Source organism: Balaenoptera musculus, chromosome 5 (genome assembly GCF_009873245.2).
Source record: "Balaenoptera musculus isolate JJ_BM4_2016_0621 chromosome 5, mBalMus1.pri.v3, whole genome shotgun sequence".
NCBI classification, from domain to species: domain Eukaryota; kingdom Metazoa; phylum Chordata; class Mammalia; order Artiodactyla; family Balaenopteridae; genus Balaenoptera; species Balaenoptera musculus.
In genome coordinates, this window is record NC_045789.1 from 77,311,896 (window position 1) to 77,339,792 (window position 27,897).

At 49.0% G+C, this 27,897-nt stretch overlaps 1 protein-coding gene across 9 annotated transcripts in view; it reads right to left on the minus strand.

Moving 5' to 3' along the window:
- Positions 1-361: 361 nt before the first annotated feature.
- Positions 362-27,897, minus strand: part of TBC1D1 (TBC1 domain family member 1) — a 217,791-nt gene continuing 190,255 nt past the window's right edge. For all 9 annotated transcript variants that reach the window (XM_036852789.1, XM_036852790.1, XM_036852788.1 and 6 more), the window contains 6 exons: positions 27,070-27,228; positions 22,036-22,280; positions 19,810-19,969; positions 11,705-11,874; positions 4,574-4,747; positions 362-889 (listed from right to left, as the gene is read on the minus strand). In XM_036852789.1, the coding sequence (XP_036708684.1) occupies positions 629-889; positions 4,574-4,747; positions 11,705-11,874; positions 19,810-19,969; positions 22,036-22,280; positions 27,070-27,228 (1,169 nt within the window). In that variant the 3' untranslated portion in view covers positions 362-628. The remainder of the gene's footprint in view (positions 890-4,573; positions 4,748-11,704; positions 11,875-19,809; positions 19,970-22,035; positions 22,281-27,069; positions 27,229-27,897) is intronic.

The window sequence follows — 27,897 nt, forward strand, 5'->3', positions numbered from 1 at the left end:
CCCATGAAACGTTTATCTACAATGACTGTGATCAATACTTAAGGGCTAAGCAAAAAGTATATGAAAACTATTCTTCTTAAAAGACAAACTTCATTAAATACCAAGCACAGTGATCAAACGTAAGATGTCCAATTTAAATAAATCGCTTCTGATTTTTCCCAGTGGTAATCCAGGGCTTCCACAACAAGAATGGTCAAGGGCCAACCGCACCCCTGCCGGTGATGCTGAAGGTGTAAGTCACACAAACCCTCCTTGGAAGAACGAAGGGCCACATGTTGGCCAGAGGAATCATCACCTCTGGCTTCGCTGGCTTTTGAAATCCCACAGTATTATGAATGCCCTTTACAGACACAGTGATACTGAAAAAGGAAACAATAAAGAAACACAAAGGTGCTTTATTTCAAGTCCATGCCACCTAAATCTACCGAGTACAGTAACCGGGACCGGAGAGGGGACGTATTAGAACCTAAACAACGACGACGACACCGGGACGTTCGCCCCCTGCACTGCGAATCTTAGTTCAGAAGAATCCGTGCGCTGGCAAGCCAGTCTCCTCCCTGAGAAGCACGCTTCACGCTCCGTTCTCCCTCCGGCATCTTCATCTCTCTCAGTTAAGGCCTGGACAGCGTCAGGGCGGTGGCGACCCCGGTTCTGGGGCTGTGCTCTGGCGGGGGCTGGGCTCCGGCCGTCGGCGGCCCGCAGGCTCGGGCGGTGCGGGGCCAGGCTCCGGGCCGCCCAGCTCTGCCGTCTGCCCCTGGAGCCGCTCCACTGTCTGCAGCAGCGCTGACCTCTCCAGCTCCAAGGCCAGGGTCGCTTGCTTCAGCTTGCTTTCACTGGTCAGGAGCTTCTCAATGGTGGCTTCCAGGCTCTGGATCCTCCCATTAGCCACCTAGAGAATAAAAGAAATGAGAATGGAACTGCCCGGGGAGAACATGGGAGATCCACTCTGCGCTCCACCGTCCAGCCTCGAAGGCACTCTGGAGCCCTGTTCTGCAGGGACACATCTCTCCACGTTTACTCTCAGTTCTGGCCACAGGGGAAGACTCCATTTCTCAGACTCCCTCGCAGGCGGGCTGGGCCGCCCCGAGACGCTCCAGCACCCTCTTCCCCTGTCGTGGCTACTCTGGAAGCCGCCTGTGGAGATGGCAGCTTCCCAGTGCAGAGGGAGCCCGATTCCCGAGTCACCCGCTACAGGAGGACAGCTGTGAGACGGCCCGAGAATGCTTCGTGGAGACACGGTGGAGCGTCCGCGGTGCTGAGGCCTGGGGTCTGGAGCGTTGTTACTGCAGCACAGTCCGGCCCACTTTGACAAATACACGTATTTACAGGTACAAACTGATTTCAGACAGACCATCAGAATGGTTTCTGTGTGAAGGCCCGTGTAGTAACAGCTCTCTACTCTGAACCGTTAATACGCCCTACGGTAACAAGGACGGGCACCTCCCCGGGGACGTGTGTGGAGCGCTCAGGGTGGCCGAGCTCTGCTAAGAGGGTCGCGTGCGTGGCCTCACTGGCCACAGACGCCAGCAGTGCCCCCACTCCCACCCGTCTGCATCCTCGGCACACAATCAGTGTCAGGCCGACCTTCCAGGTGCTTCTCTCTTGCAACGGACCCTCCTCTTCTCTCTAGTCCCCTCGGGCTGGCTTCCCAGGCAACCAGGGAGTTGGCTCCAGTGAAGCGGAGGAGCCTCCTGAGAAAAGCACCCGCCTCTGTTGCTGTCCCCGGGCCTCCTGGCCGATTCCAGCTCTCCGCTGCATTCTTGAGGGCTCAGGCCCAGGGTCAGTAAGGCACTGCACCGGCTCGCTCATCTGCCCGGCCGTCTACGTGTCCCCGGAGATTTTAGGTGGGAAAAACGGTACGTATTTTTTCCCTCATTTTCAAAACAAGGGAAACAGCTTCTTGAACAAGACAACACTTGTGCTAGACAGACAATTCTATGACTCAAAGCCTAGGTCTGGCTGTGACACTGAACACTCAAAACAGAAAGAAGAAAGGACTGAGATCCTAAGTCTGCCGGCTTACCGGGCAGGGGGCGGTCATGCTCAGTGGGTATGTCCGAGCAGTCCTCTCCGACCCTCACACTCCTCCCACGGTCAAGGCCTGGGACGGGTCCCACCTCATCCCCTCCAGGGCCCACTCCTTCTGAAGGCCACACACTCCCAGGGGCCCCTCCCAGCTTAGCAGTGAGCTGACGCGCATGGTCATTTACTGGGCAGCATGAACGCCAGGGCTCCTCCTCAGTGAGACCGAAGCCATCTCACGGAAGAAAACACACCTCGCCCTGCACGTGGGTCTGGCCTCCCAAAGCACCCAGCTCACGGGCACTCAGTGACTGGTAGTGGATTATTCCAAAAAATGCGCGTCCCTTAGCATTTGGCAACATCAGACACGTCTAAGCAATCGTCATAAGTACGCTGCTGGACAAACGAGTTTAGACAGTTTAGTCTCCAGCGGCTAGACGACATTCTTAAGTGTTCAACAAGAAAATAGATGGGGCTTTGGTATGTCCAACAACTGTATGAATGGAACAAAGCCAGGAAACAGGTCAATTTTGATACTTGGGCAAAAAAGCAAAGATTTATGTTGGAAAATTAAGTATTGCATTGAACAGCTATCCCTGGACTCTGAAAACTATTTTAAAAAAAAAGAAAAAAGGGAAAAGAGGTGTGAGTCTCACAGAACTTATGTGGTCTGGCTGAAAGTAATTCCACATGACTCAGAGGGTAATGGGAAAACTATATGCAGGCACCCACAAACTGACACACCACAATCCCTAGCCCAACTCACTCTTTGAGAGCAGCAGTGTCTTACAAATTTTGGTGGCCTCTGGCACCCAGCACAGCTGGGACCGGCATAAGCTCTAGTCTTGAATGATACCTCCAGAAGCACACAGCCACGTGGTCAAGGGAAAGATCATTCCAAGGAGAACATCTGTTGTTACCAATTACCTCTTGATGCGTTTCTTCAGAACGTAGATGTCTGAGCAGCTTTTCACAACCCCCTCTCTTCACAAAAGGGGTACGGTATCACAGGAGCAGCGCAAAATTACTTCCCCTCTTCATCACAAAAAACCCCACATGGTAGCAGCCCAATAAAATGAACCTTTTATTTGAGCACTATCCTAACGAGACAAATGCTTCAACTTCAAGTCTGAGCTTTGTTAGAAGTGTTTCCATCCTGCCATACTTCAGGGACCTACTGTTTGTTTGGAAGGCATTTAAAATTACCAGCTACACTGCAGACCCTTACGTGCAAGATAAGGCTCTTCGTTCCCCGGCACCTCCCCTTCAGGTTACAGCTAAGACACCCTGGAGAAATCGTACTCAGGCATAGTTTCAGTTAGGACAGCTCAATCTTAGAGGGAAAAAAAGCTAACTTTCGGAATGTGACTGGTAGTAAGGCCTGGGTAAGGATAGACTTTTCTTTGTTCCTCTACAGCAAATATCTACTAGGTTTCTACTGGGGTAAAAATCCCTGCTGGGGGGAATACATTTTAGACAGGGGTTGATTTATTAAGCTCCAAAGGCTGGCCTTTCTCCCATCACTGCCAAGCTTGTGTCTGCAAAGCAGCAACTTTCTACGGAGAAAAGTAAGAGGCTTGGATCAGGATGGAAAGCTTATTCTCAGGACAGCACAGGAATACCACAGAATACACATTTTGGAAAAAATACAAATTTTTCTCCACAGCAAGCTCAAAAATAATTTTTTAAAACACCCCCTTCCCCCCCTCCACGCACAATTTCTTAACAATGACAGCTTTACCACCCATGTTGACATTTAAAAAGCAGGCTGTATGGTTAGTTTATTCTATCTGATTGGTAGGAGTGCTCCCCCCTACCCCAACGAAAAGGCATCTTTCTGTCCCTGTCACACAGATGAGGGAATCAGAGCAGAGCAGGTGACAGTGTGGGTGACACTGGACCCAGCAAGATCTGGGTCTCTGGACTGCGCCTCTGTGCTTGCTCCATCTCGCCCTCCTGCATGCACGGTCTGGGTTTGCCTTTCTACTTACTGTATGTCCTCATCCGCATTTATCCATGGGTAAGATGGAAGCTTCCAGAGGGGAGAACTGTGTCCCTTCATGAACTGAATTTTTGCATTTGCACCAGGGACTCACAAGTCCTGATCACAGGCTCTGGTTTACTCTGTTAGGGAGATTCTGTGGCACTTCCTCACTCGATATCACTCCGTGGACCTAGCTGGGTTTCGCTCCTGAAAGCTCATGCCTTTGATCGTCTCGTCATTACTCAAAGCGCAACCGCTGGCTATTCGGCTAATAGTACGACGGCACCCTGAGCCCAAGTTCAGCTCTGGGTCTGTCTCCTGAAAGGGTTAAGTGCAGAAATAGCCTCTCAGAAAGTTCCAGGACAGTCTGACCTTAGCAAAAGATAATCTGTCTGCTTCCTAACAAAAAGGAACAATTCTCCTGGGCTACCTTTGATCCCAACTACAAACAACCAGAAGAGAAAGGGCCTACGGCCATGGGAAAAGCCAGCCCGCTGGTGCCTCTGGTGAGTTAATGAACTACCACACGCTCAAGGTTCGGGAGGCTGCCTTGTAAATATGCCCTACCTGCAGTTGTTCAAGGAGGTCAAGGTTCTGTTTGCGTAAGCTGCTGTTGGTTTTCTCTAATCTGTCCATTCTTTGGTTGTCACTGAGAGGAGAGGAATCGATAAGTTCTTCCTGAAGCACGTGGTACTCAACTTCATAAGCTTGTAACTGTTTAGAGATATCCATCACAAACACCTGTGACACACAGAAAAGTCATCAGGCACTGAAAATGAGAAAAATCACACACACACACACACACACGTGACCACGTCGACGGGTGCCCACGAAGCACCTACTCTGTGCCTGATACTATCAGTGATAAACAAGGAAAACTCTCTGCACTGAGAAGGGAATAATTTTACTTGGGAAGAGAGGATTTAAGAAGCATTTGGGGGGACTTCCCTGGTGGCCCAGTGGTAAAGAATCCGCCTTACAATGCAGGGGATGCGGGTTCGATCCCTGGTTGGGGAAATAAGATCCCACAGGCCGCGGGGCAACTAAGCCCGCCCACCTCAACTACTGAGCTGGCACGCCTCAACTAGAGAGCCTGTGTGACGCAAACTACAGAAGCCCACGCGCTCTGGAGCCCGCGCGCCACAACTAGAGAGAGAAAACCCGCACGCCACAGCTGGAGAGAAGCCCACGCACCACAATGAAGAGCCCATGCGCCGCAACGAAAGATCCCGTGTGCCACAACAAAGATCTCGTGTGCCACAACCAAGACCCAATGCAGCCAAAAATAAATTAAATAAATAAATAATATAATAAATTTTTTAAAAAAAGAAGGATTTGGAAATAAACCAAAGGTAACAGTAAGTGTAGGTCTCTGATACTCATTTTTTCAAAAGCCAAAACCTTCTTTTTTAAAATGCTTATAAGAGTTTATTTTTACTTCTTATTTCAGTACTTAGATCATTTTTCTCTGAAAATTCTATTAGATTAGATACACAACTATGGGTCAAAGAGAGAATAAAACAAAACAAAAGAATCACAGCCCCATTTGCCCAGTCACCAGGTCAAAGTTTAATTATAGTTCAGTTGGATTTTCAGAGTTACAAGAACAGCTAAGTAATGGAACTGTTTACTAAAAAACCCTATTCTGCACATAAGATATGCAGAAATGAGCCAAAACCCAAATGTCACCCACATAGATGAGTGAATACAAAACAATGCCTGAGTTGCCTTCCTTTCCATAATAGTAACAGTCATGAAAAAAAACCGCTCGTGTGAAAAACAACCCCAAAGTGCACAAGTGAGTGAGCTGTGCATATCTGTACTTTCTCTTGATGAGTGAAGTGAGCTGGATGGAGGCTGGGACGATGAGGGGTCAGAAGGCAGAGGCTGCTGCTGCCCCAGGCGTGAAGCCCTGGCGTGGATCTGAGAATTCAGTCACCACATAAAAAAAGCCAGATCAGAACACACATTTAAAGAATGAAATTACTCTTTATAACAGCAGAAACTAACTCTTCACAGCATTTCCTTAAGAAAGAAATTCCAACACAGTTAAAATCAATGAAAAACTCATTTCCCTTGATGGTACCCTATTGGCATTCAAACACGAATGAGTCCCATCTTTCCTGAAATCAATTTTCAAAAACCATGTTTACTTTCTCACCATTCCCAGAAATCTTATTTTCTCTTCCAATCTTATTTTCTCTTCCTTGAGATTAATTTTTCAGCTTCCTGGTTTTCAATTTAATTCAATGACTAATACTAATTAGGCACAAAAGTCACTATAGGCCAAAAAAGTAATACACGTTGTATTTGTGACGTGCGTGCGTGTTTGTGTGTGGAGTTGACTGCATTGATCGGATTCTCTGCTGTCCCTCAGAGCGACCGTGAGCTGGCAGGGATTATCATCTCTATTCTACAGTCAAGAAAACTGACTCAGAAGCTTTCAGTCAGCCCTTGAATGGGGGCTCGGCTGGCGACTCCCTGAATGACCCTGAACAAGTTACTTGACCTTTCCTGGCCTCAGTTCCCAGCCTTCACCACATGGAGGTGGTAACACCTACCTGACAGCATAGCTGTGGGGAATCATGAGACACAGGCCTGGCAAGCTGAGTTGGTGTCCTAACTTAGCTAAGGGATCTGCTCCCACACAGCTGTCACAAAACCCCTCCCATCCAACCTTGTGCTGCAGCAAAATGACAAAGGATGCCACACCATGGAACTTCTGAACAGCTCAGAGTAAAGACCACACACATTAAAACCGAGATTGCTGTGGCATTAGTGTGTAATAATAAACACGGTGCGGGATAAATGTCACACACACACTTTTTTTCTTCCACAGAGGTTTTTTTTTTTTTTTTTTTTTTTTTCCACAGAGGTTTTTAAATGAGCTCCTAACCTGGAAAACCTGGGGACAAAACCTCTGGCCTTTGATCCAGATGGATGGGCAGCTATGGTTAATGGTTCTCAGCTGTGCACAGAGCGGAGGGATTTATTAATCCCCAGGAACCATCCTGGGTCACAATCATCTCTGCTCAACTGCATCATTACCTCCTGGTTGCCAAAACACACACACGGCCCTTGCAGCCGTGCCTGGGAATTTATTTCCGACCATGGCAGCATATGGCTGGCGGTGACAGGAGCGCCCTGGTCCTCAAATGACGCTTTCTCACGTTGCTGTATATAGTCTTCATAACCCTAATTATAAATGGCTTCATGGTATTCTACCAACTCGACGTATCAATAACCATGTTAATCCAGTCATCAAATGCTGGATATCTAGTTACTTGTAAGTTTTTGTTATAAACGACAACTTTAAACATCCTCATATGTACGGCTTTTCCCATATTTTGGATTATTTCCTAAGCATACATTCCAAGAAATGGGATTACTAAGTCAAAGGGTACAAATATTTTACTGGCTCGTGATACATATTGCCAAATTGCTTCCCAAACGGGAATAATCCACATACAGTGCCATTAGCAACGTAAGAATGTGCCAGATACAGTATACCCTTGGCACTGGGTATTGGGATTAAAATGTTTCATTTTGTTATTCTAGGAAGGTAAAGCATTATATGCTATTTAAATTTAAATTATGCACGAAGCTAAATATTTCCCCAGATATCTGTTTGCTAGACGAGTCTCCTCCTTTAGAGAATGAAGCTAAATATTTCCCCAGATATCTGTTTGCTAGACGAGTCTCCTCCTTTAGAGAACTCGTTTCTGTTCTTGGCGCGCCTGTTCTTGGAGACTTGGTGTTTCTCTTTGCTGTCTGTGGACACTCTGTAATGAAGCCATCAACCCTGATGGCTGCAGAACTAGTCACATCCTTTCCACCCTCTCCACCCCCAGACCCTTCCCCCCAGCCTGGTGGTCTCAGTGGCATACCAAGAGCTGGATGGGGGAGCCTCTGCCTGGGTATCAAAAATAAGGGGGCGCAGTGTCTGTAGTGAATTTAAAAACAAAAATAAACCCAACTAAAAGTTGGTCTGCTTTTTATTATCACCACATGCAAGCAATTCTAAACAATGTCAGTAGTAAAGTACTCCTCCCTGCCGAACCGCACCCTCTTGGTACGGCACTGACTGGCCTTTTAAAAAACTAATTTTCAATAGCGCAAGCTGCCCAAGCAGTTAAGGGCTCCTCCCAAGGCAGAAGGGGCAATCTCACCACTGTGATTTTGAAGAGCATCTTTTGAACAAAGGAACTTTGTTAAGATTCTGGTTTCTCTCCTACAAGCTCAACTAGAACAGAGACTTGTCTGGTGTGCTTACAATGAAGTCGCCCACAGCAGAGCTTTCCAAGGTGCGTGCGTGCGTGCGTGCGTGCGTGTGTGTGTGTGTGTGTGTGTGTGTGTACACGCATATCTCCTGGGCATCTTGCTGAAATGCAGATTCTGACTCAGCAGGTCTGGAGTGGGGGGCCCAGATTCTGCATAAGTTCCTACGTGATGGTGCTGGTCTGGGGCCGCACTTGGAGCAGGGCCCAAAGGACGTGGAAAACAGGCTATTTGCCCTGTCCTCCAAAGCCCCCCTTCACCTGCTCTCTTCCTTACACTGACCTGAGGCTGCACAGGCACACGGCACTCGCTGTGATGAGACGAAACCCCTGACACCTCCCTTCTCCTCCTTTCTGTTTATTCCCAGGGCTTCTCCCTTCTTGTGAGGCGATTTTTATGGCTCACGTTCAACTGACAGTGAAGTCACACTGAGGAGCTGCCACAGAGCCTGAGACCCTTGTCCCCACGCCCTGGACTCTGTCAACTCTGGGCCTGCCCCTCGGTGGCGGCTCCCAGCCTGTCTGCGCTGAGCGGGAGCCCAGGGCCCTGTCCCTGGGGACTCTCCCCACCCTGGATGCAGATTGTGTCCCAGCTGCTCGAGCCGAGCTTCCACGGAGACGGTATTTAATGAAACGGAGCCTGGCTATCACAGAGATCCAGCCCAGCTCCATCCTCCCACACACAGGACAGCAGCATGCAAAGAACGCAATGGCACTTCCACCCTGTGGGCTCTCCAAGGCTGCAGAGAAATCGCGCTGCCCCTCGGGCCTCCCCTCTGCGTAGAACCTGAGACTAGAGCACCCTCTGCAGGGAGGGGATGGGAGGGGGGAGCGAGCAGGCAGAAAGCTTGACAGCCTGCAGAGGTCAAGTTCCAGATGGAACACGTTGGAGGGAAGGAGGGCGGAGAGCTGCCTGGCATTGCGTCTTGTTTCCCAGCGAGACCTGTGGCAGGCTGAAAACCTGGACCTCAGATGCAGATGCTGTGTCCCTACTTCCAATCCCCGCGCCTCCTCCCCCCCCCCCCACCGGGAAAGCTGAACCTGCGCCTAGAACTTCTCTCTCGCTCCCGTGCCTTTGCACGTACTATAATGGGGGGTTAGCTGACTACAGCCCGTGGACCAAGGCTGTCCCGCCACATGCTTTGCAAATAAAGCTTTACTGCAACACAGCCGCTTCATTCCGACAAATACTGGCTCTGGTGGCCTTCATGCTGCAGAGGCTGAGCTGACCTCACGTGACTTTATGGTCCACAAAGCCTGAAACACTTCCTCCCTGGCCCTCTGCAGAAAAGGCCCAGCTGAACTCAACTCCCTCAGCTCCCCGGTCCCCACTCCCCACTCACTGCTCACTCCCTGCACAGCCCGCTCCGGCAGCCCTTGCACAGCACCACTGGAGCTCCCACCACTCTTGCAATTACTGGTTACACGCTCCTTTTCTACACAGAATGGGCTCTGGTGTCCCAGAGCACGTTACACTCTTGGCTCTGCCACCTCGTACAGGGTGCTGGGCATTTACTCCCTCCGGGCCCCAGAGCTGTTAAAGGAGCCAATGAAATAAAGCATGCCAAGTTCAAAACGGATGCCTGAAACAACTCAGGCACACACACAACTGTCCTCTCTCCACACTGTCCATTTCTATTCTCCCAACATTAAAGAGTACCTTCACACCCTCAGTAAGTATCCTTTACAGATGAGGGGAGGAAAATGTTTTTTTTTTTTTCTGGGGCTCAATATCCAGAAGGTAACCACATCGGCGAGGCTGCCTGCCTTTTAGCCAGGCCCCAGGCTGCAGGTCAAGGCGCTCACTGGCACAGACTTGGGTTTAGTGAACCAAGGCTCTTGCATTTGCCCCTGCAGCCAAAAAACATACGTATGTGCAATGAAAGCTCTAAAAGGGAGAAAATGCATGGAAATGTCAGAAAGTAAAGAATCCAAGGGTGGAGAATTCAGTCTTAATATACAGGTACAGTACAGAAAATCTCTGATTAAATGACACCCGCAGACACTTGGTGGAGCTGAGTAGCTGCGAAAGCGTTTGAAGTGAGAGGGCCTGAGTCTGAAACCCTACCTTTCCACTTCTCAGCAGCATGACGGTGGGCCAGCTAATCAACCACTTTGAACCCTAGGTTGCTCGTGGGTTAAAACCACTTGTACTCTCAGGAATTTGGTTATGACTGAATGAGATCATGTGTGTATATGCAGAGTCACACAGAACCTGGCAAAAAGCAGGGCGTCAACAAGCCAGAGCTATTCACACTGAGAGGAAGGCACCAGGGAAGTAAAAGCCTCTCAATTAACTGAAGAAGAAAGTGCAGAGACGAAAAGAGCTGCTCCTTCACGTAGGCAAATGAAATGTGCTGAGACCCAAAGTGGCACCCGGACGAAACCGTCTCCCTCTTCCAGCCCAGACTTGCCTCCTTTTCTGGGCTCAGCACCTAAGGAGGGGCAGCAAATGAAAGCACAAACTGCTGCAACTGGGTGCAACCCACCACTCTCGGACTATCAGAAACCCTCAGAAGAAGGATTTTTTAAAACACAGCTTTATTTCACTATTTGCTTTTACCTAATTGCTCTATGTTTTCATTACATTAGCAGGTGAGGTAAGTTCTAGGCTAATGAGAGGCCCCGACTGCTGAGTCTGTGGGATCTCTGCGTTGGGCACCTTCTGGAGCACTCAGCCATGCAGCCCCTGAACACTGCCAAGGGTGACCTCACCCTCTGCCAGGCAGCTCAGTCCTGCATGGTCAGCAATCATTACTGGAAAATTCTTCCTGATACAGAGTCAAAATCTGCTCCCACTCCTAACCCAGGCCATTAACAACTGGTCGAGCTGCAATTCCAGGATCACCTCACCCTCAACTCCTAACATTTCAGAGAGTGATACATGCATATATGCAATGCAGTTCTACTGCACACAGAAATCAGAGGGACCAGAACCACAGATGAATGTGGAACTGAACTCTATAAAACACACACACACACACACACACTCTCCAGAACAAAGTTATACAATATACACTCTATCACAACTTCATATCAAGTTAAATTTTTAGAAAATTCCTATTAATGCCATTTCAGCACAAAAATCAAAGCACTCATTTTACAAAAGCCTACGTTGAATAAAAATGTATGTATTTCAGAAGAACAAACACCGAGGGGTGACAAATGCCTTTTAATTGTAAGAAACTACCGATAGTTTGTGCTGGTTATCACACCTACACACTCTCAGCACACGCACACACAGACACACGTTTGATCATGGAACAGGGATTCAAGATGTGCCTCCCACGAGCTGAGCACTGCTGCTCAGGACACAAAGTGGTAGGAAACAGCTCCTGCTCAAAAAAAAAAAAAAAAGGAAATTCAGCTTCTGCATATCCAGAATCGCTGGAACATTTGGAAGGTCCAGACTGAACCATACCTGACTGATGGTCTTTTCCATCTGCACCAAGCCCAGGTTGGGTAGCGTGCTTTTTATAAAGTCAACTATAGTTTCTAGGTTTTCATGTTGCAGAATCAAGGGCTTATGGCTTCCCAACAGACTTAAAGCCACTTTAAATATGACCTCTGATCCCTGAAGAAAGATCATATCTGGGAAAACACAGAAAAGCAGAAAGTTAAGCCGGACCAGATTCTGATGAAATGGCACTCCATTCCCCTTCACACACATCTAAGAGCAGGACAGTGGGAAATGCAACCCCAAATTATAAGATCCTGGTATTTCAGATAGGGTTGTCAAGACAATATAGCTAATAATAAATAAATAAATAATATATGTAAATATATATATATATATGTAAATATACATACAGTATATATGCTAAACTACTGCTAAAATTTTTTCACAGGTTCAGATAAATCTGTTTTTCACTCCAAAAATATATCAAAGTTCAAACATACCTCAAAAGTTTAAACTGTGAAAAAGAAAACTTTTCATTAGTCTATTTTTTCAGGAATTCTCTGGATTTCAAAGGAGTTATTACTAAAACGTATATTTTTATGAGTAAAACAAAGATGTGTATAAATACTCTATCCTAATTTCTGCTGCTGTAAGTGAAGAAAATGCCTCTGCTTCCTCTGCTTTGAAATAAGGGGTTGAATTAAAAGATCTCTAAAAACTGTAAAAAGCCTGCACCATTGCAAAAGTACATTATTAAATACTTAACAAGTATACTGAATTTTAGCATAATAATGGAATAAAAAATTTTTTCCCTCTGAAGAATTCAAAGAACTTTATCAGGGTTATTTTCTAGTTCTTGCCATTTTTTCCCTTAGAATGGCTGGCGAATGTTAACAATCCCCACACGTACTGTGTACAGGGAGAGGGAGGGCAAGTGGGCCCCCAGCCAGCCCAGCCCAGCCCAGCCCAGCCCAGCCCAGCCCTGGATCCACCCTCCCCAGAGTTGAAGCCATTCAGAAAGAGACTCCAATGTCCTGGGGCTCGAGCACAGCCCTAGTAACTAAATGCTGGGTGACTAAATTTGGGAAAGTTACCTAACAACTGGAATAATAATGTAAGAAGAAATATAATTTTAAAAGATGAGAGCATAAATCTAATTAGAGGCAACTGTCAATATTCTTTTTTTTTTTTCTGGGGGTGCTGCAGAAGAATGGAAGGGACAAAGAAGCTGTACTTTCCATCAAGTCAAGGAAGACAGAAGCAGGTGAGAGGGAGAATTCCTAGCCTCTGCCTCTCTGGGTGGTTTAGGGTGGTGAGAAGTGAAAGCCGTTAAGAAACAAGCCACTGAGCGCAGGCTGGAGGTGCCCCAGGGTGGTCTGTGGATGGCATAAGGGAGACACCCAAGCACCGGCGGGCTGACCCAGCCCCGGAGATGCTGCGAGACCATCACGTGAGCAGACCTGGAGCCCGGCTGGGTGCAGCCCTGCGGGCAGCCGCTCCCAGAGAGCCCAGGGCCACACTGCTCCCTCAACTTCACACTGCTCCTGGTTCAGGGCAGCTCCAGGCAACTGAGAAGGACAGATGCTGCCTCCTCAAGTCTGGCTGTAGGGGCTGGGAAGATAAACTGGAGAACAGATCACATCTTTGAAATCTGAACTTCTTAGGGGGAGGAGTACATGTATCGAGTCAGTGCTGTGGTAGAATAGTCCCGTGAAACGTCTGATTTAAAAAATATGCAGTCTACCCATGTAATTCACCACTACAGAAAACATAAAGATCTAAAATTGCGCTACAGGGGCTTCCCTGGTGGCGCAGTGGTTAAGAATCCGCCTGTCAATGCAGGGGACACGGGTTCGAGCCCTGGTCCGGGAAGATACCACATGCCGCAGAGCAACTAAGCCCGTGCGCCACAGCTACTGAGCCTGCGCTCTAGAGCCCACGAGCCACAACTACTGAAGCCCACGCGCCTAGAGCCCGTGCTCCGCAACAAGGGAAACCACCGCAGTGAGAAGCCCGCAAACTGCAACGAAGAGTAGCCCCCGCTCACCGCAAGTAGAGAAAAGCCCTCGCGCAGCAACGAAGACCCAACGCAGGCAAAAAAAAATTTTTTAATAAAATAAAATAAAATAAGATTGTGCTATAACTAAGTCATATTTTTAAACAGAAATGACGTTTCCAAAAACAAAGTAAATTTGAAGTTTCTTTGGTTTAGACAGTAAGACTTCCTTTCAATATATGAACACTTATAGCTGAATAAAAACTGATGGCATCTATCAGAATCAATATCAAGGCATTCTCTGCAGGGATTCTGGGGGAGTGGACTGCACTACCAGACCAATGACGTGCTATAGCTCAGCATCTTCAGTCTCTGGGGCAAGTACCTTAAATTTAGATATAGTCCCACATCTAAGCCAGTTAAAATAAATAACAACTGGGAAACTTTTATGAGCATAATCAAATACACAATCCACACCAGCAGTCTTAAGATTAACAATGGTCTTCCAAGTTTTATTCCTTTAGGATCTTGGTTTTTATAACAAATCTACTTACTAGTAGAGTGCTTCCTGTGATTCTGAACTTTTCCAAACTGTATGAAGAAAACAAAGGTAAATCTGGAGAGGTGGTTTTTTTACTTAACTCTTTTTTGGTTATCTTAAAACCAAAACAAAACAGAATACAAAAGGGAAGAAAATGCCCCAAGGAAAGGTGGCTGCCGAACCCAGCCTTAAAGAACCAACAGAAACTCCCCAGTCAAGAAGTCAGGGAGTAATACTCGGAGCAGAAGGAAAAGAAGGTGTAAATGCTGAGGTGTGAAAGCACACAGCATGTGCACGAGCCCGAAAGAGTAGGTAAGGCAGGAGCCCTGGTCATGGGGCCAGACTGTGAGGGGCCAGGCCATTCTACCTTTACCAGCGTGCACACACCAGGGGCACAGAAGGCCTTCTCTTCCTCTTTCCTGAGTAGGTCAGCGTATTCCTTGGTTAGGAGATGATGCCAATGAGATCCCGGTTATGGGTCTGAGCCTTGCAAGGAAGGGCCAGTTAACTTTAGACAGAGAAAAGCCACCTTTTTTTTTTTTTTTTTTTTTTTTTTTTTGGCTGTGTTGGGTCTTCACCTCCGTGCGAGGGCCTTCTGTAGTTGCGGCAAGTGGCAGCCACTCTTCATCGCGGTGCGCGGGCCTCTCACTATCGCGGCCTCTCTTGTTGCAGAGCACAGGCTCCAGACGCGCAGGCTCAGCAGTTGTGGCTCACGGGTCCAGTCGCTCCGCGGCACGTGGGATCCTCCCAGACCAGGGCTCGAACCCGTGTCCCCTGCATCGGCAGGCAGACTCTCAACCACTGCGCCACCAGGGAAGCCCAAGCCACCTTTTAAGAGCCACTGACAAGACCATGCTGATTCCCAGCAGCAGACGCCCCTGTGCATGCTGCCAGATGCCGCAAGATGCCTGACTCACCAGCACTCCTGGAGGCCCACCCCAGGTGCCCATCCTTCTGACAACAAGCCGGCCAGTGGTCTGCACGAGTGAGGCTGGGAGAGCTCAGCCCCAGAAGCTTCTGTGAGGCTAAGGAGGCTTCAAATAAGGATTTCCTTTCAGGACACGACTGAGGAATGTATCTGAAGGGTTGAAGGAAGGACCCCTCAAAGCTTTGCTGAGAAGAAGGGGCTCCTACATTTATCTGACTACACTTCGGGGCAACATCTGTATCCCTCAGAGACAATTAGCACACTTTTTTCTCCCTCTGCAAGTTTTAAAAATTAAGTAATTTTTAAATAATAGTAAAGAAAAAGGTTACCTATAAACCCACTGCCCCAACCCAATTACTGTCATTTTTGCCCATTTCCCAATCCCTATACATTTACATACTAGAATTTTTTTTTTTTTAAACAATAGTCTCCTTGGAAAAGTGAGTTGATTTCCCACATTTGAAAATCACTGCACAAGGAAGTGAGCTGCTAAGTCTTTCAGCAGCGCGGCAGGAGCCCAGCTCACAACCCTGTGGCCGACTTTCCTTCTCTCCTTTTTTAAGCCCACCTAGAAACAGGCAAAGGGGTTCATTGGGCAGGCAGTAGAGGGAACCTTAAATTCAGCTGACTCCACCACCTTGCAAATTGTTTGCTGAGAACACCACAAATAACTACTTTGCTTTGAAGACACTTCGGCAGCCCTGCTATTGTGGTAACGTGTATGGGAACTCTATCTGAAACGCCCCACGACATTAGAAGTGCCATTTTCCTATGGGGGGAAATGATCAAGGCAAAGCACACGGCCAGGAGATGAACTTATCCTACATCCCTTTTCCAGCCACCTTTGTCTCTGTCGCGGGCCAGCCCTCTCCTGAACTTTCTCTGGGAGGCTGCGGTCCTCCAGCTGTGATATCCCCACATTTCACCAGGAACAGGCAGGAGAGAGATGAAGGATGCTGACAGCCTTGCGGTAAGATGACAGCGCAGACTGGGCAAAGACTCACTTCATCACCGCTGTATCGCGTTACCCGGAAGAGCCCTTTTCCCTGGCCACCCAAACAGTCTTGTTTCCCAGTCTAGTTTAGTCCTGAAGCCTCTCAGAACCCCTCCCTACATTACAGGTGGCTTCTGCGTTTGGCCAAACCCTGATCTTTAGATTCCACCTCCTCTCTCATCCACTTGGCAGCACATCCTATAGAAAACGTCAGGAGCCTAATAATAGCACAGCCACCACCTCCAGCAGGAGCAAGGCAGGTCCTATTTTTCAGACTTTTTTCCCCCAAAGGTAGACATCAGGAGGTGAACAGAACAAGCATCTCTCCCAGGACCCCTCTACAACCAGACTGGAAAAATACAGGAGGAGGCGATTTTACATTATGTGACACCTGACATCCAGAAGAGTGTGGTTAATTACCATGTAAAGGTCGAGGCTCGGGCATCACTGGCAGCTGTCCCTCCAAGTAGCGTATACTTAGTTCGAGGTAAGCTATTAATCTATGTATGAGCTACGCTGACTGCAAGCTGAGAATCCGTTACTTACATATAAAATAGTGAAGAGTTAACAAAAGTCCTCTTGTTTTTAGGTTTTATCCAGGCCTAAAGGCCTATAATGAAATGGACCCCAGGCCAAAAAAGCCTACAGTATATATATGAATGGCAGGCTTTGGGATTTAAAATGAAGCTACCCACCAATGCGGAGCTAAGTCACCGATGCTAAATATAGAAATGGTTTTTTAAAAAACCTATCTTTTCTATGGTTTCACCTTACCAATAAAATGGTTCACTTTTAACTACTGCTAGATGGAATGACATCACAACACAGTGCTGTCTTGAGTCCCCACTTCCTACCTATAATCTCAGGAGCCCTGAGCCCTTAGCCAGCTGGACACGAACCCACTCAGTGCAGCGGGGGTCTGTGGGCTCCAGGACTCACAGAGACTGGCATCGTTAGGCATAATGTACAAGAAACTCCAAGACCCACCTCTGACTACATAATATCGAGAAGAAGACCCTGCTTTCACTGGCTTCAGCTGTACTTATGACGTCATGAGGATGAGCTTCAGAGAGTTCTGAATATTCTGCAACAGAAGGGCTGTCATTTCCAAAGCAGATTTTGTCTGTCTGTTTGGTTGCTGTTAATGCCTCTTACCAACTTCTGCAGTGAGGAAAGAGCTCTTCTCCCAGAGCTTTATGGCCCTAGAGCCCAGAACTCTGGGCAGCAGCGGCTTCCGTGCCTGCGGCTGGGGCAGTGACACTCGGCGCTGACCCTTCGGCCCTTCCTGCTCAGCCCCCTCTGTAGAGTTTTCTTCACAAACAGTGTAATTCAATGCTTGAGCTGTTTTCAAACCATCTAATAACACTCCCCCCTCCCCCTTTCAATCTTCACTGCTCTCCATTACCCTTCTGAAAAAACACAGTAAAGAATCAGGAGAAAAAGTGAAGCAGACTAATGATTTTCTTTTCATTTCCAGAGTAAGAAAAGTAGAACACACAGAAATGTTTGGCAAGAAAGACTGAAGCCTACAGCTAAACATCTTGTAGTTTCTGTGACTCTTCTTTGGTCAACTAAGCAGATAATTTTGAGGACTTCTTTAAAAAACTATGGTATAAAACCTTCATGAAATCTCACTAATGATTTGTTTAACCAGGGAAAGAGTGTTTAGTATCAATTATTTTCAGTGCTTATTTATTTTTAGGGACGGAAAATAAAAATCAATTTGGGGAGGTAGCTATGCAAAAATGGGGAGAGTAGTGAATATTTTAAGAACCTAGATTCTCCTAGTAAAGCCAAATGGGAACTTCTTTAAAAGTTCTTGCGGACAGAAGTAAATGATAATAAAAATCTAGTACTTTGTGGGGGAAGAGGAGGAGAGAAGACTACTCAATGCCCACTTAAAAAGCAAATTTTAGGCGGGCTTCCCATGTGGCTCAGTGGTTAGGAATCTGCCTGCCAATGGAGGGGACATGGGTTCGGGCCCTGGTCCGGGAAGATCCCACATGCCACGGAGCAACTAAGCCTGTGCGCCACAACAACTGAGCCTGCGCTCTGAGCCCACGAGCCACAACTACTGAGCCCGTGTGCCACAACTACTGAAGCCCACACGCCTAGAGCCAGTGCTCCGCAACAAGAGAAGCCACCGCAATGAGAAGCCTGCGCACCGCAACAAAGAGTAGCCCCCGCTCTCCACAACTAGAGAAAGCCGCGCACAGCAACGAAGACCCAATGCAGCCAAAAATAAATAAATTTATTTTTAAAAAAAAAAGCAAATTTTAGGATTTCTAGAATCTAGATATACAAGTGGTCTGCCCAAAGCTGCCTAAAGTGACTCTCTCTTTTGTGAACAATCTCTTTAAGATGGTCTCTAATTCTAAAAACGAATCTAAAAAAGTATAAGAGCACAGGTTTTTAAGCTATCAAGTGACTCAACATAAATGGTACTTTAAAACCACTTGGTAGGGGGCTTCCCTGGTGGCGCAGTGGTTGAGAATCTGCCTGCTAATGCAGGGGACACGGGTTCGAGCCCTGGTCTGGGAAGATCCCACATGCCGCGGAGCAGCTAGGCCCGTGAGCCACAATTACTGAGCCCGTGCATGTGGAGCCTGTGCTCCGCAACAAGAGAGGCCGCGATAGTGAAAGGCCCGCGCACCGCGATGAAGAGTGGCCCCCGCTTGCCGCAACTAGAGAAAGCCCTCGCACAGAAACAATGACCCAACACAGCCGAAAATAAATAAATAAATAAATTAATTAAAAAAAAAAAAATCACTTGGTATGTGATGACAATCAATTTTTTAATAACCTCTTCCTCCACAGTAAAAAGATAAAAAGAACCTGAATTGTCAGAATTATTACTTCATCCTGAAGCAGGGAAAGCACACTGTACAAGAGCTGACTGCTCACAGCATGTCACTCGGCTCCTATCCCTGCCAGGTCAAGGCAACCTTTTACATTTTTTTAATTTTCAGTTTTTTAAATTGACGTGTAATTGACAAGGCAGTTTTGAGACTTTGCACGTGAACATTCGTTTAAAACTCTGACAATCTTCCCGAAAAGTAAATCAAGTAAACGGGAGATGGTTTGAAATGTGACCCACCCACAGCTACGGGGGCACAGCAGTGGGAAGCTGACGCGGGGGGCGCGTGAGGACGGACCGTGGGTCGGCGACACAGACGTGCCTTCGAGAGCGCGCCGGCAGAGGAAGCGAAGAGCCAAGGGTCGGGGAAGCGGAGCGAGAGGAGAAGACGCAGGGGAGACCTAGAAAGAGCAGCGGCCCAGGACTCCCGGTGGAGAAGTCTCAGGGAGCTCAGCGAGCAAGCCCCGGGCCAGAGAGGTCGAGGAAGAGGCTCAGGAGAAACATCTCTGGGCCCCGCGCCAGGCTCCTCGGCCCAGCCTGCAGCGAGCCTGCTCCGGGGGAGCCTGCGGGGAGGGAATCGGATCGAAGCCCGCGAGAAGGCACTGAGGCGAGGCCCTGACCATCAGAAGTTAAGCAGGTCCTGCACCTCCCGAAGCCCGATCCTCACTAAACTGAGAGTGACAAATAACAGCCTGTCTCTCGTAGAAGACGCAGGTATAAAAATGAGAAGAATCACCGCGGAGTGACGACACACGGCTCCCATCTAACTCGAGGACGCGGGTCCCGGCGAACAGACTCACACACACTCACCGAAGACTCTGGCCACGAACCCCAGGGGGAACTGCGAGGCGAACACTGTGAGGAACCAGGGCGCGGCGTAGAGGCTGGGGCCGATCTCGTGCTCCTCCAGGTGATTGTAGAGGTCTCTGTGGTAGTCGTGGAGCAGCCTCGAGAGCTGGTACATCTGGATCTGCAGGGACACGCACACAGGGTCACCGCGGGAGATCAGCACCCACCCCACTCGGAGGCGGAAGGACCACGGAACTCTCCTCGTGGCTCCTGAGACCCTTGCTCTCGCCCTCCGTCATCCAGCGAGTGCTCGCTGGGGCTGCTGTGGCGAGGCGGGGGCCGGGCCGGGCCCGGGGCGCTCACGGCGGGGCTCCTCCGGCCACGGCCTTTCTTCTTACTGTTCCCTCGCGCTCCTCGGCTGGGAGAAGCTACGCGTCTGTCTTGTGGCAACGTTTCGTAAGTTCTCTTACAGATACACATTCTTAGCAAAACCCAAAGCCAGGGGAACCTGAAGTAAAAAGCCAGCCTCTCGCCAACAGCGGAGTGAGAGCACAGCCTGCAGAAGCATGCTACTGTACCTGTCCTCTAAGTTCCCGTTGAACCCCCCCAAACCACTCAAGAGGCAGGACAGGTGTGACTTCTTCAGGTTTACAACACAGGAAAGTTCAAATAAGCTGACAAGCATTTATCTCGAGACGGAGAAAAGTTTTCTGAGTGGGCTGGACGTGAGCTCAGGGGGCTCCCTCTTCAGAGTGACGCGGCTCTGGCAGGAAGCCCATGAGGATCCAGGGGCTCACAGCTGGCCTACAGCCAGCCCCGACTGAGCAGTCCCTGGCCCGAGCCCAGAGGACCAGTGACCTGGAGAGGGCGCTACAGCTGGATATGTACTGCCCACAATGGGAAAAACTGTTTCCGGGAGGCCAGATGACATAGCTCTCTCAGGTACCAGCTGCGGCTCTTTTGTATCAAAAAGAAATCTGATCTCTAGGCCACCAGCCCAGACACAGCCGTGTGTACACGTATTACACGTGTGTACACGTATTACACGACTTGTGTAATATACTATATCAGTATATACTGTTGTATACTATACTATACAAATCTGAAACATTCCACTCTCTGCGATGGCAGGCGCACCTACATTAAATACGCTAACGGGGGTATGTAGGAAGAACCCGACAGCATGTGTGGAAAGTGTTATGCGGGCCCAAATCTCCTAGTGAACGGGATGGCTTCCTTCTATGGGATTTATGTTCACGTGGTCCACACACACAGGTGGAGGTGAAAGGATTTCTAGCCATGTTGTTCAGTGCTCTGGAAAAGTCCTTGGCTCTAACGTACACTTTCTAAGGCTCTGATATCAGAGTATCTTGCTGGTAAACAAACACGTAAACACATGTTCCAACATTTAGGAATATCCTCAAAGCAGGATCCAGAGTTCTCCCCACCTCTGAAAGGCGGTGGTAGCAGCAATGGAACACACTGTTGTATGGGGTTTTCTTCTGACATGACCTGCCACCTGTCACTCATTCATTCAACAAATACGGACGAGGTGCCCACTTCATCCCAGGCACTGGCCTAGGAACTAGGGACTCAGCCCCAAGACAGGTAAGATCCCTGCCCTCTCATGATATACGCTAAGGAGAGCCAGAAAATAAACAAGTAAATAAATAAGGAAACAAGATAATTTCAGGCAGTTAAGTGTGTTACGCAAAAGGAATGAGACAGGATCACGTGACACAGCGAGCCGGGGTGGGTGGAAGAGGGGGGACACGGCACCTGCGTGAATAGGTGATATCTGAGCTGGACCTGGGATGGCAGGGGTTGAGGGGTAGGGATGGGATCCCCCGCAGAGGAAGAAGCAAATACACTGGGAGGTTAGGAATCAGACCACCTGAAGGTGGTTTGATAAAGGGTAAAAGGGAGGGTGCCCTGGAGTCAGACAGGCCTAGGTTTAAATCCCAGCTCTGCCACCTGCTAGCTGTGTGACCTGCTCAAATTACATAACCTCTCTGAGCCTTAGCTTTCCCATCTATAAACTGAGCTGATCAACAATGTCTTCCTGAAGTTTGAGGAGGTAAGTGCACATGCAACGTTTGATGTAAGGCCTAGCACAGAGTAAGTTCTCAGCAGTGACAGGTGTTACGGTGTTAACCGATGGTGGGAAAGTTCCTTAGATATACCTGGAAAGGGATCATAAACATTTTAGAGTTCATCTTTATCAAAGACTTAAGGAACGCTCTCTACCTGTAAAATAATCATGTCTGGCCGATACTGTTTCCGCAGACCCATGTCAAACATCAGAAACTTGAGCATGTTGAATGCCTCTTCTTCACCCATATGAAGCAGCAGAATGCCTGCTACAAAGCTGAGACCTTGGCAATAGCCTACTTCCTGGTCTAGAAGCGAGTAGGCCTTCAAAATGTTGTAAAGTGACAGCTGCCCCGCTCCTAGCTGAGCAGAGAAGTACGGATGTGTTGGAAAGGTTCGCCCTGTGAAAACAAAAGACATTTGTTGTATTTTGAAAAAAAGAAAGCCTACTGAACCAGAAATCTGATGTGCTTTAGGTTAAAGCAACAGATCTTCACAAGTGGTATTACGTCATAAATCAGCTCTATAAACAAGGTCAGCTGGTTGTTCTTGGAATAATGTTTGCAATTAAAAAATCAGCAATTAATCATGCTTTCAGGTGAAAGAAATGAGAACCGCCTTTGGGCCTGTAGTTACCTGGATTTCCATCTAAAACAGGAAGAAGAGTGTCTATCCTCTAAACAGGAGTCTACTGTCCAGAGGAGCGGTCAGCTGTGGTTCTCTACCCAACCCCACGCCAGCACACGCCCCGATCAGCTCTGCCCAGACTGCTCCTTTCCCCGCAAGTGCGTCACACCACACACACATTTCTCTTCCTTTAAACCATAGGCAGTGCTTTGAAACACAGTGGGGAGCAGTAGGTGTTTTCTCTTATACAAAACAATTACCTCCCAGAAAGAGGTTAAAATAAAACGCTCTCGACATCCCAATTTTCACAAAAAGCTGGTACTCAGACAAAGTTTAAAAAGACTTCTTCTGTCCAGGAGGCTTGTGTGGTCGATACCTGTCAAATCCCACCTCCCCCTCTCCTTCTGGAATGTGACTGATGGGGAAGTGTGTTTCTAGGGAGCAGAAAAATGCCTGATTAAAGAGATGCTCAGCCGGGGCCACGCCTGGACTGACAATTACGGCCTTGTCTGGATCAGCAAAGGCAGAAGTGCATGGAGGCCACGAGGGAAACATTCACCTTAATTATGTGGTCTCAGCAAAGGGAGGAGGATACATTCGTGTGTTCTTCCTCAGCCCCGTGAGAAAGCACTGAATCAATCCAGATCAGTTTACCTGAACTTGACTTAGGAGGGCAGCAATACTCTTTTCCTGATTTCTTGTCCTGTGTTCATTTCTCTCTTGCTGCTCTACTTCTCCCCGCAACAAACCTTCCTATACTCACCCTGCACAAGTCACCCCACTGCTGGAAAGCCATGGGGAGCAGTTTCTAAGTCTGCTCTCTGATTCAATGGTGTCCCTCCATTTCTGGACCTGTTCCAGTGTCCTGGCCAACCCGCCTACCGTGGGAGAGGCCGGACAGCGTCCCAGGGGAGGCACTGACAACGGGATACCCAGGAGGGCAGCAGCTGACAGGGCGGAGGGTGACCTGGAGCCTGAAGGGGGTCCCCAGCTCGCTGCTCAGTGTCCCCCTGGCCTTTCGTGTGGCCAGGACTAGATGGGAGGCACAGCCAGAAGGCAGGATACTGGGCAATACAGGTTGTCCACCCAGGAGGGAGAGCCGGAGAAGGGAAAAGTTACAATTACCTGAGGGCAGCACAAATGGATGTGCTGGAACCACACCTAGAGGGTGGGGCAGGTTCCGGAACTAAGGCCCCAGCATGACTTGCTAAGTGTCATCTGGTACACTGTTTCCTCCTGGCTCAATGGGGCCAACTCTGACAGCATTTCTCCACCTAACCAGAGGAGGGGAAGGCTGTGTTGGTCTGCAGTGGACAAAGCCAAGACAGACAGAAGCCATACAGTGTCCTAGAGGGGACATGATATACAGAGACTAAGAAGAGCAAGGTTCTAGAACTTTCTGCCACTGAGTAGTAGCCTGTAACTTGGGCAAACCACATCACCTCCGAAGTGGAAATAATGTGTCCAAGTTCATACAGGGCTGTGTAAAGCTGAAATCCAACAAAGCTAGAGAATATGGTTCACAAACTGTAAAACACTGCCCAACTACAAAGTCTATTATTCTCACTCCTTGGAGGAAAAAATATTGCAAACCTGATTAGATTAACAGCTAATTTCAGAAAGTAAAGCAAAAGCCAGGAAAACAAAAATCCTTGCAAACCCAAAATACATCCAACCAATAAGCATTCTGTTCCTCTGGCCAGGATATGGATGTCACTTTTTTACGGAAAACTGAAACATGATTTGTTTTTGCTCTGCCCTACACACCTCTGTTGGGCCTTGAGTGAGTCACACTGTAGACTAAATAAAAAAGTGCAGACAAAACAACTGACTTGGCAAATACCACCTTGGTGAGAGGTGAGGGGGAAGCAACGGGAAAAGTCTGGAGGAACTTCTAGGCGAGGCCTCCGTGAACCCAGCAGAGCCAGAGCCTGGCAGGCAGGGCACCTGGTCCACCACTGGACCTGGGCCAATACTCGGCTCTCCCAGTTCAAGGGAGGAGGGAAGGCTGGCCCTGGAGGAAGCCTGGCGAGACGCACAGATGTCACCTGGGAAACGCACTGTTGGAAACAGAGCTTCTCTGGGACCTTGGGAGGGCACTGAGAAGGCATCCGAACTGGGGGCCGTGACTGGGAAAGAAGTGAGGTGGAGAGACAAGGCTGGCGCAGTCCGGGTGTGGCGTGGGGCTGCAGCTGGCCTTCGGGGTTGCAGAGGGTGAGGGCGGGAGATGGGCAGGGACAGACAGGACGTGAGTGCAGCCTGGCCCTGCCTGGGAAGGAGGAAAGGCCGAATCTCGGCTCTTGCAGACCCTGGGCCAACTAGAGGAGTGGCAGCCGCAGGCCCCTGGGCAGGGAGGTGCCTGAAGGTGGCCACGCAAACACAGGTCCCCGGGGGACAGCCCCGCCGAGGCCGTCGTGCTGACCTGGCCTTTTCCTCCCTCTGCAGAAGAGTAACTGCATCTGAGCTACAGGAGGCAGAGGCCCAGTCCTGCGCGTGGAACAATGAGGAATATTTACTGAAAGAAAACTGAGAGAAGAGAGGAGTTAGGAGGAAACGTCGTCCCCTCCTCCTCCTCCCATCCCCGGTCGGGGCCAGAGACCATGTGTGCTCCTTCCTCCCTTTCAACCTCCTACCCGAAATTTATTTTTTTCTTCATTTCACATGATAGGAACATGATGTCACTTTTTCTGTTACTCACCACATGAGCAAACACAGCTACTGCCAATTCACAAAACTGCTTCCTTAGGGTCAGCGGGCCAAATGGGCTCCAGCCCCAGGCCTCACATTTTCACTGTCCCCAAGGCGCAATCACGGCCTGTCAGCATCACCCTGCACCCAGCCAGCCGTCTGCTAGGAAGGCCTGGGGCTCCTGGGCAGAGGGCCTCAGGGGTGGAGGGGCCTACTGCAGCACAGAGCCGGAGGGGGTTTAGGTCCTGGCACTCAGCTGTGTGACCGCAGTCAACACCTGATCTCGCTGCGCTTCAGAGACTCTTCTCATTTCTTAAAGAGGATACAGGGCCAATTTTCCACGGCTGCTGTGAGGGTCACGTGAGATTGGGATGCTAGTGCGGTGCCTCACAGTCAACGGCAAGAGATTTAGTGAGCATCTACTATGTGACAGGTTCTGTCCCAGGAGCTAGGGTGCAATGGCAAATGGCCCCAGTCCAGCCCACAGAGGGAGGGCTGCATCCTACTGGGGAGAAAGGCAATAAAAAGGCACCGCCACATAACTAAGGACAGTGTGGTGGGGGGGGGGGGTTAAAAGCACAGGCCTAGAGTCACACTGTTCAGTGGCACACCAGCCGTGTTACTTTGGACAAGTGACTTAACCTCTCTGCATTTCAATATTCTCAGCTCCAAACAAGGATAGAACAACATCTCCCTGATCGTGCTGTGAGGACTAAAGAAAGGAGTTCAAGTAACTTCACCCAACATTCGGTCCAAGGTAAAGTTAAGTACTAGCTTTAAATACTAATGATAACTGTCATAATGATGAATGTGATAAGTACGCTGAGGGGAGAGTAGAGCGTGGGACAAGGCCTAGCAGAGGCACCTAACCCAGCCTGAAGGTGGGAGAAGAGGCTACGTCAGGGACGGCTTCTCAGGGATGACATTTCGACTTAGACCTGAAGAGGAGAGGGACATTTATGAAATCTACCCTGACGAAGTGCCGGGTGGCTGGACAGAAAAGCCTCGGTGCTGCCCGACCCGGCTCGCGCCTCACACGGCTGGGAACCGTGCTGCCCCCTCCCGGCTGCAGGAACCCGGTGGGCCCAGGACACGGACTGGGGAGCCCCGGGGCGGCGGCAGCCAGGGTGGATGTTCTGGAAGCAGGACCACGTGCCCTAGAAGCGGCAGGGCTGGGAGCCCACGGGGTTGCCCAGGAGCCCTGCTGCCAGCAGAGCCAGAGACGGAGGCCGCTGGGGGCGGAGCAGGCAGGAAAGGATGTCCCCACCTGGGGCCGCTGACAAGACGGAAGGCCTTCTGTCACCATGGCTGCAGCCTGCCTCCACAACTTCTCCACTGTGGCAACTGCAAACGTACCCAAGACACCGTTTCCACCTTAGCGTTTTTAAAACTGCTCGAGAGACGAGGCGCCTCCCTGTTCCCAGAATAAAATCACCCAGGGTGCACTCACAGACTGCTTTCTACAATTTTTCTAATAAACCCTGTTTGTAAACCGTAAAGACTAGGGAGTGGCTCCTGTAATTAAACGCAGCCTCAGCTCTGACACCTGCATTTCCAGGATGTTCCTTGGGTTGACTGCAAAACCTCCTATCAATATCTGAGTTACTGAACTGAACCGTGCTCAGAACTGGAGCCCCACGCCAGCCAAGCCCCCATGCTGAGCAGAGGTAACAAGCCACCCGGCGCAGACGGAGGTTTTTTTATAGACCTGAGAAGACATTTGTGATGACTCCAGGGCTTTGTTAATTGAAAGTCTCAGCAGCAAATTCTGATTGCTAAACCTCAAGGCAGAGCACTAAATAACTCGGACAGTCTCTTCAGATTTTTCAAGTGAGTGAAACTTCCATTTTCATGTCCAATCGACTGCAGGCTTACCGAGGTCGATGAGAATGGCGTGCTGCTGGGAGGTGAGCTGCTTTAAGAGCTCTTTGTATGGCGTGTCCTTTGGCTGCTGTTTACTGGGAAACGGGTGTTTTAGGTGGTATTGCTCTGCTAGGAATTTCCAGATTTCGCCCCGGTGATGTCGCGGCACACCTTCAAAAGCGGGGGTGGAAAAGAGAGAGAGGGGCTTCATGTACAGAATTCAACTTAACAATAAAAACGAGTTGTGCTTCATTCCACTGATCCAACTTCTAGTTCCACTGTGAATTAACTGCATAGGAATGGAAATAAAGCAACCAGAATTCTGTCGTATTTGCTCCCTTCCTTCCTTCCTCCACACTCCCCGCCATTCTTCCCTCACCTCCCTGACCCCCTCCCACCTTTCGTAGTACATATCTACGTGCTATGTGCAGACTGTGCTAGACTCTGCGATAAACTGATGAATGACATGAACCCCTATAACTGGTGCCAATTAATAACGTCCTTGGGAAATAACTGCAAGCATGTAAAATGACACAGCAAAATGTGATCTCAGGAACTTCCTTGGTGGCCCAGTGGTTAAGAATCCACCTTCCAATGCAGGGGACGTGGGTTCGATTCCTGGTCGGGGAACTAAGATCCCACAGGCCGTGGGGCAACTAGGCCCACGTGCCGCAACTACAGAGCCCGTATGCTGCAGCAGAGGATCTCACATGCCGCAACGAAGATCCCGCGTGCCACAACTAAGACCTGACGCAGCCAAAAATAAAAAATAAATAACTAAAAAAATTTTTTTTAAAGTTTAAGAAAACAAAGTGAACTCAGAGAAGGGATAGATGCAAA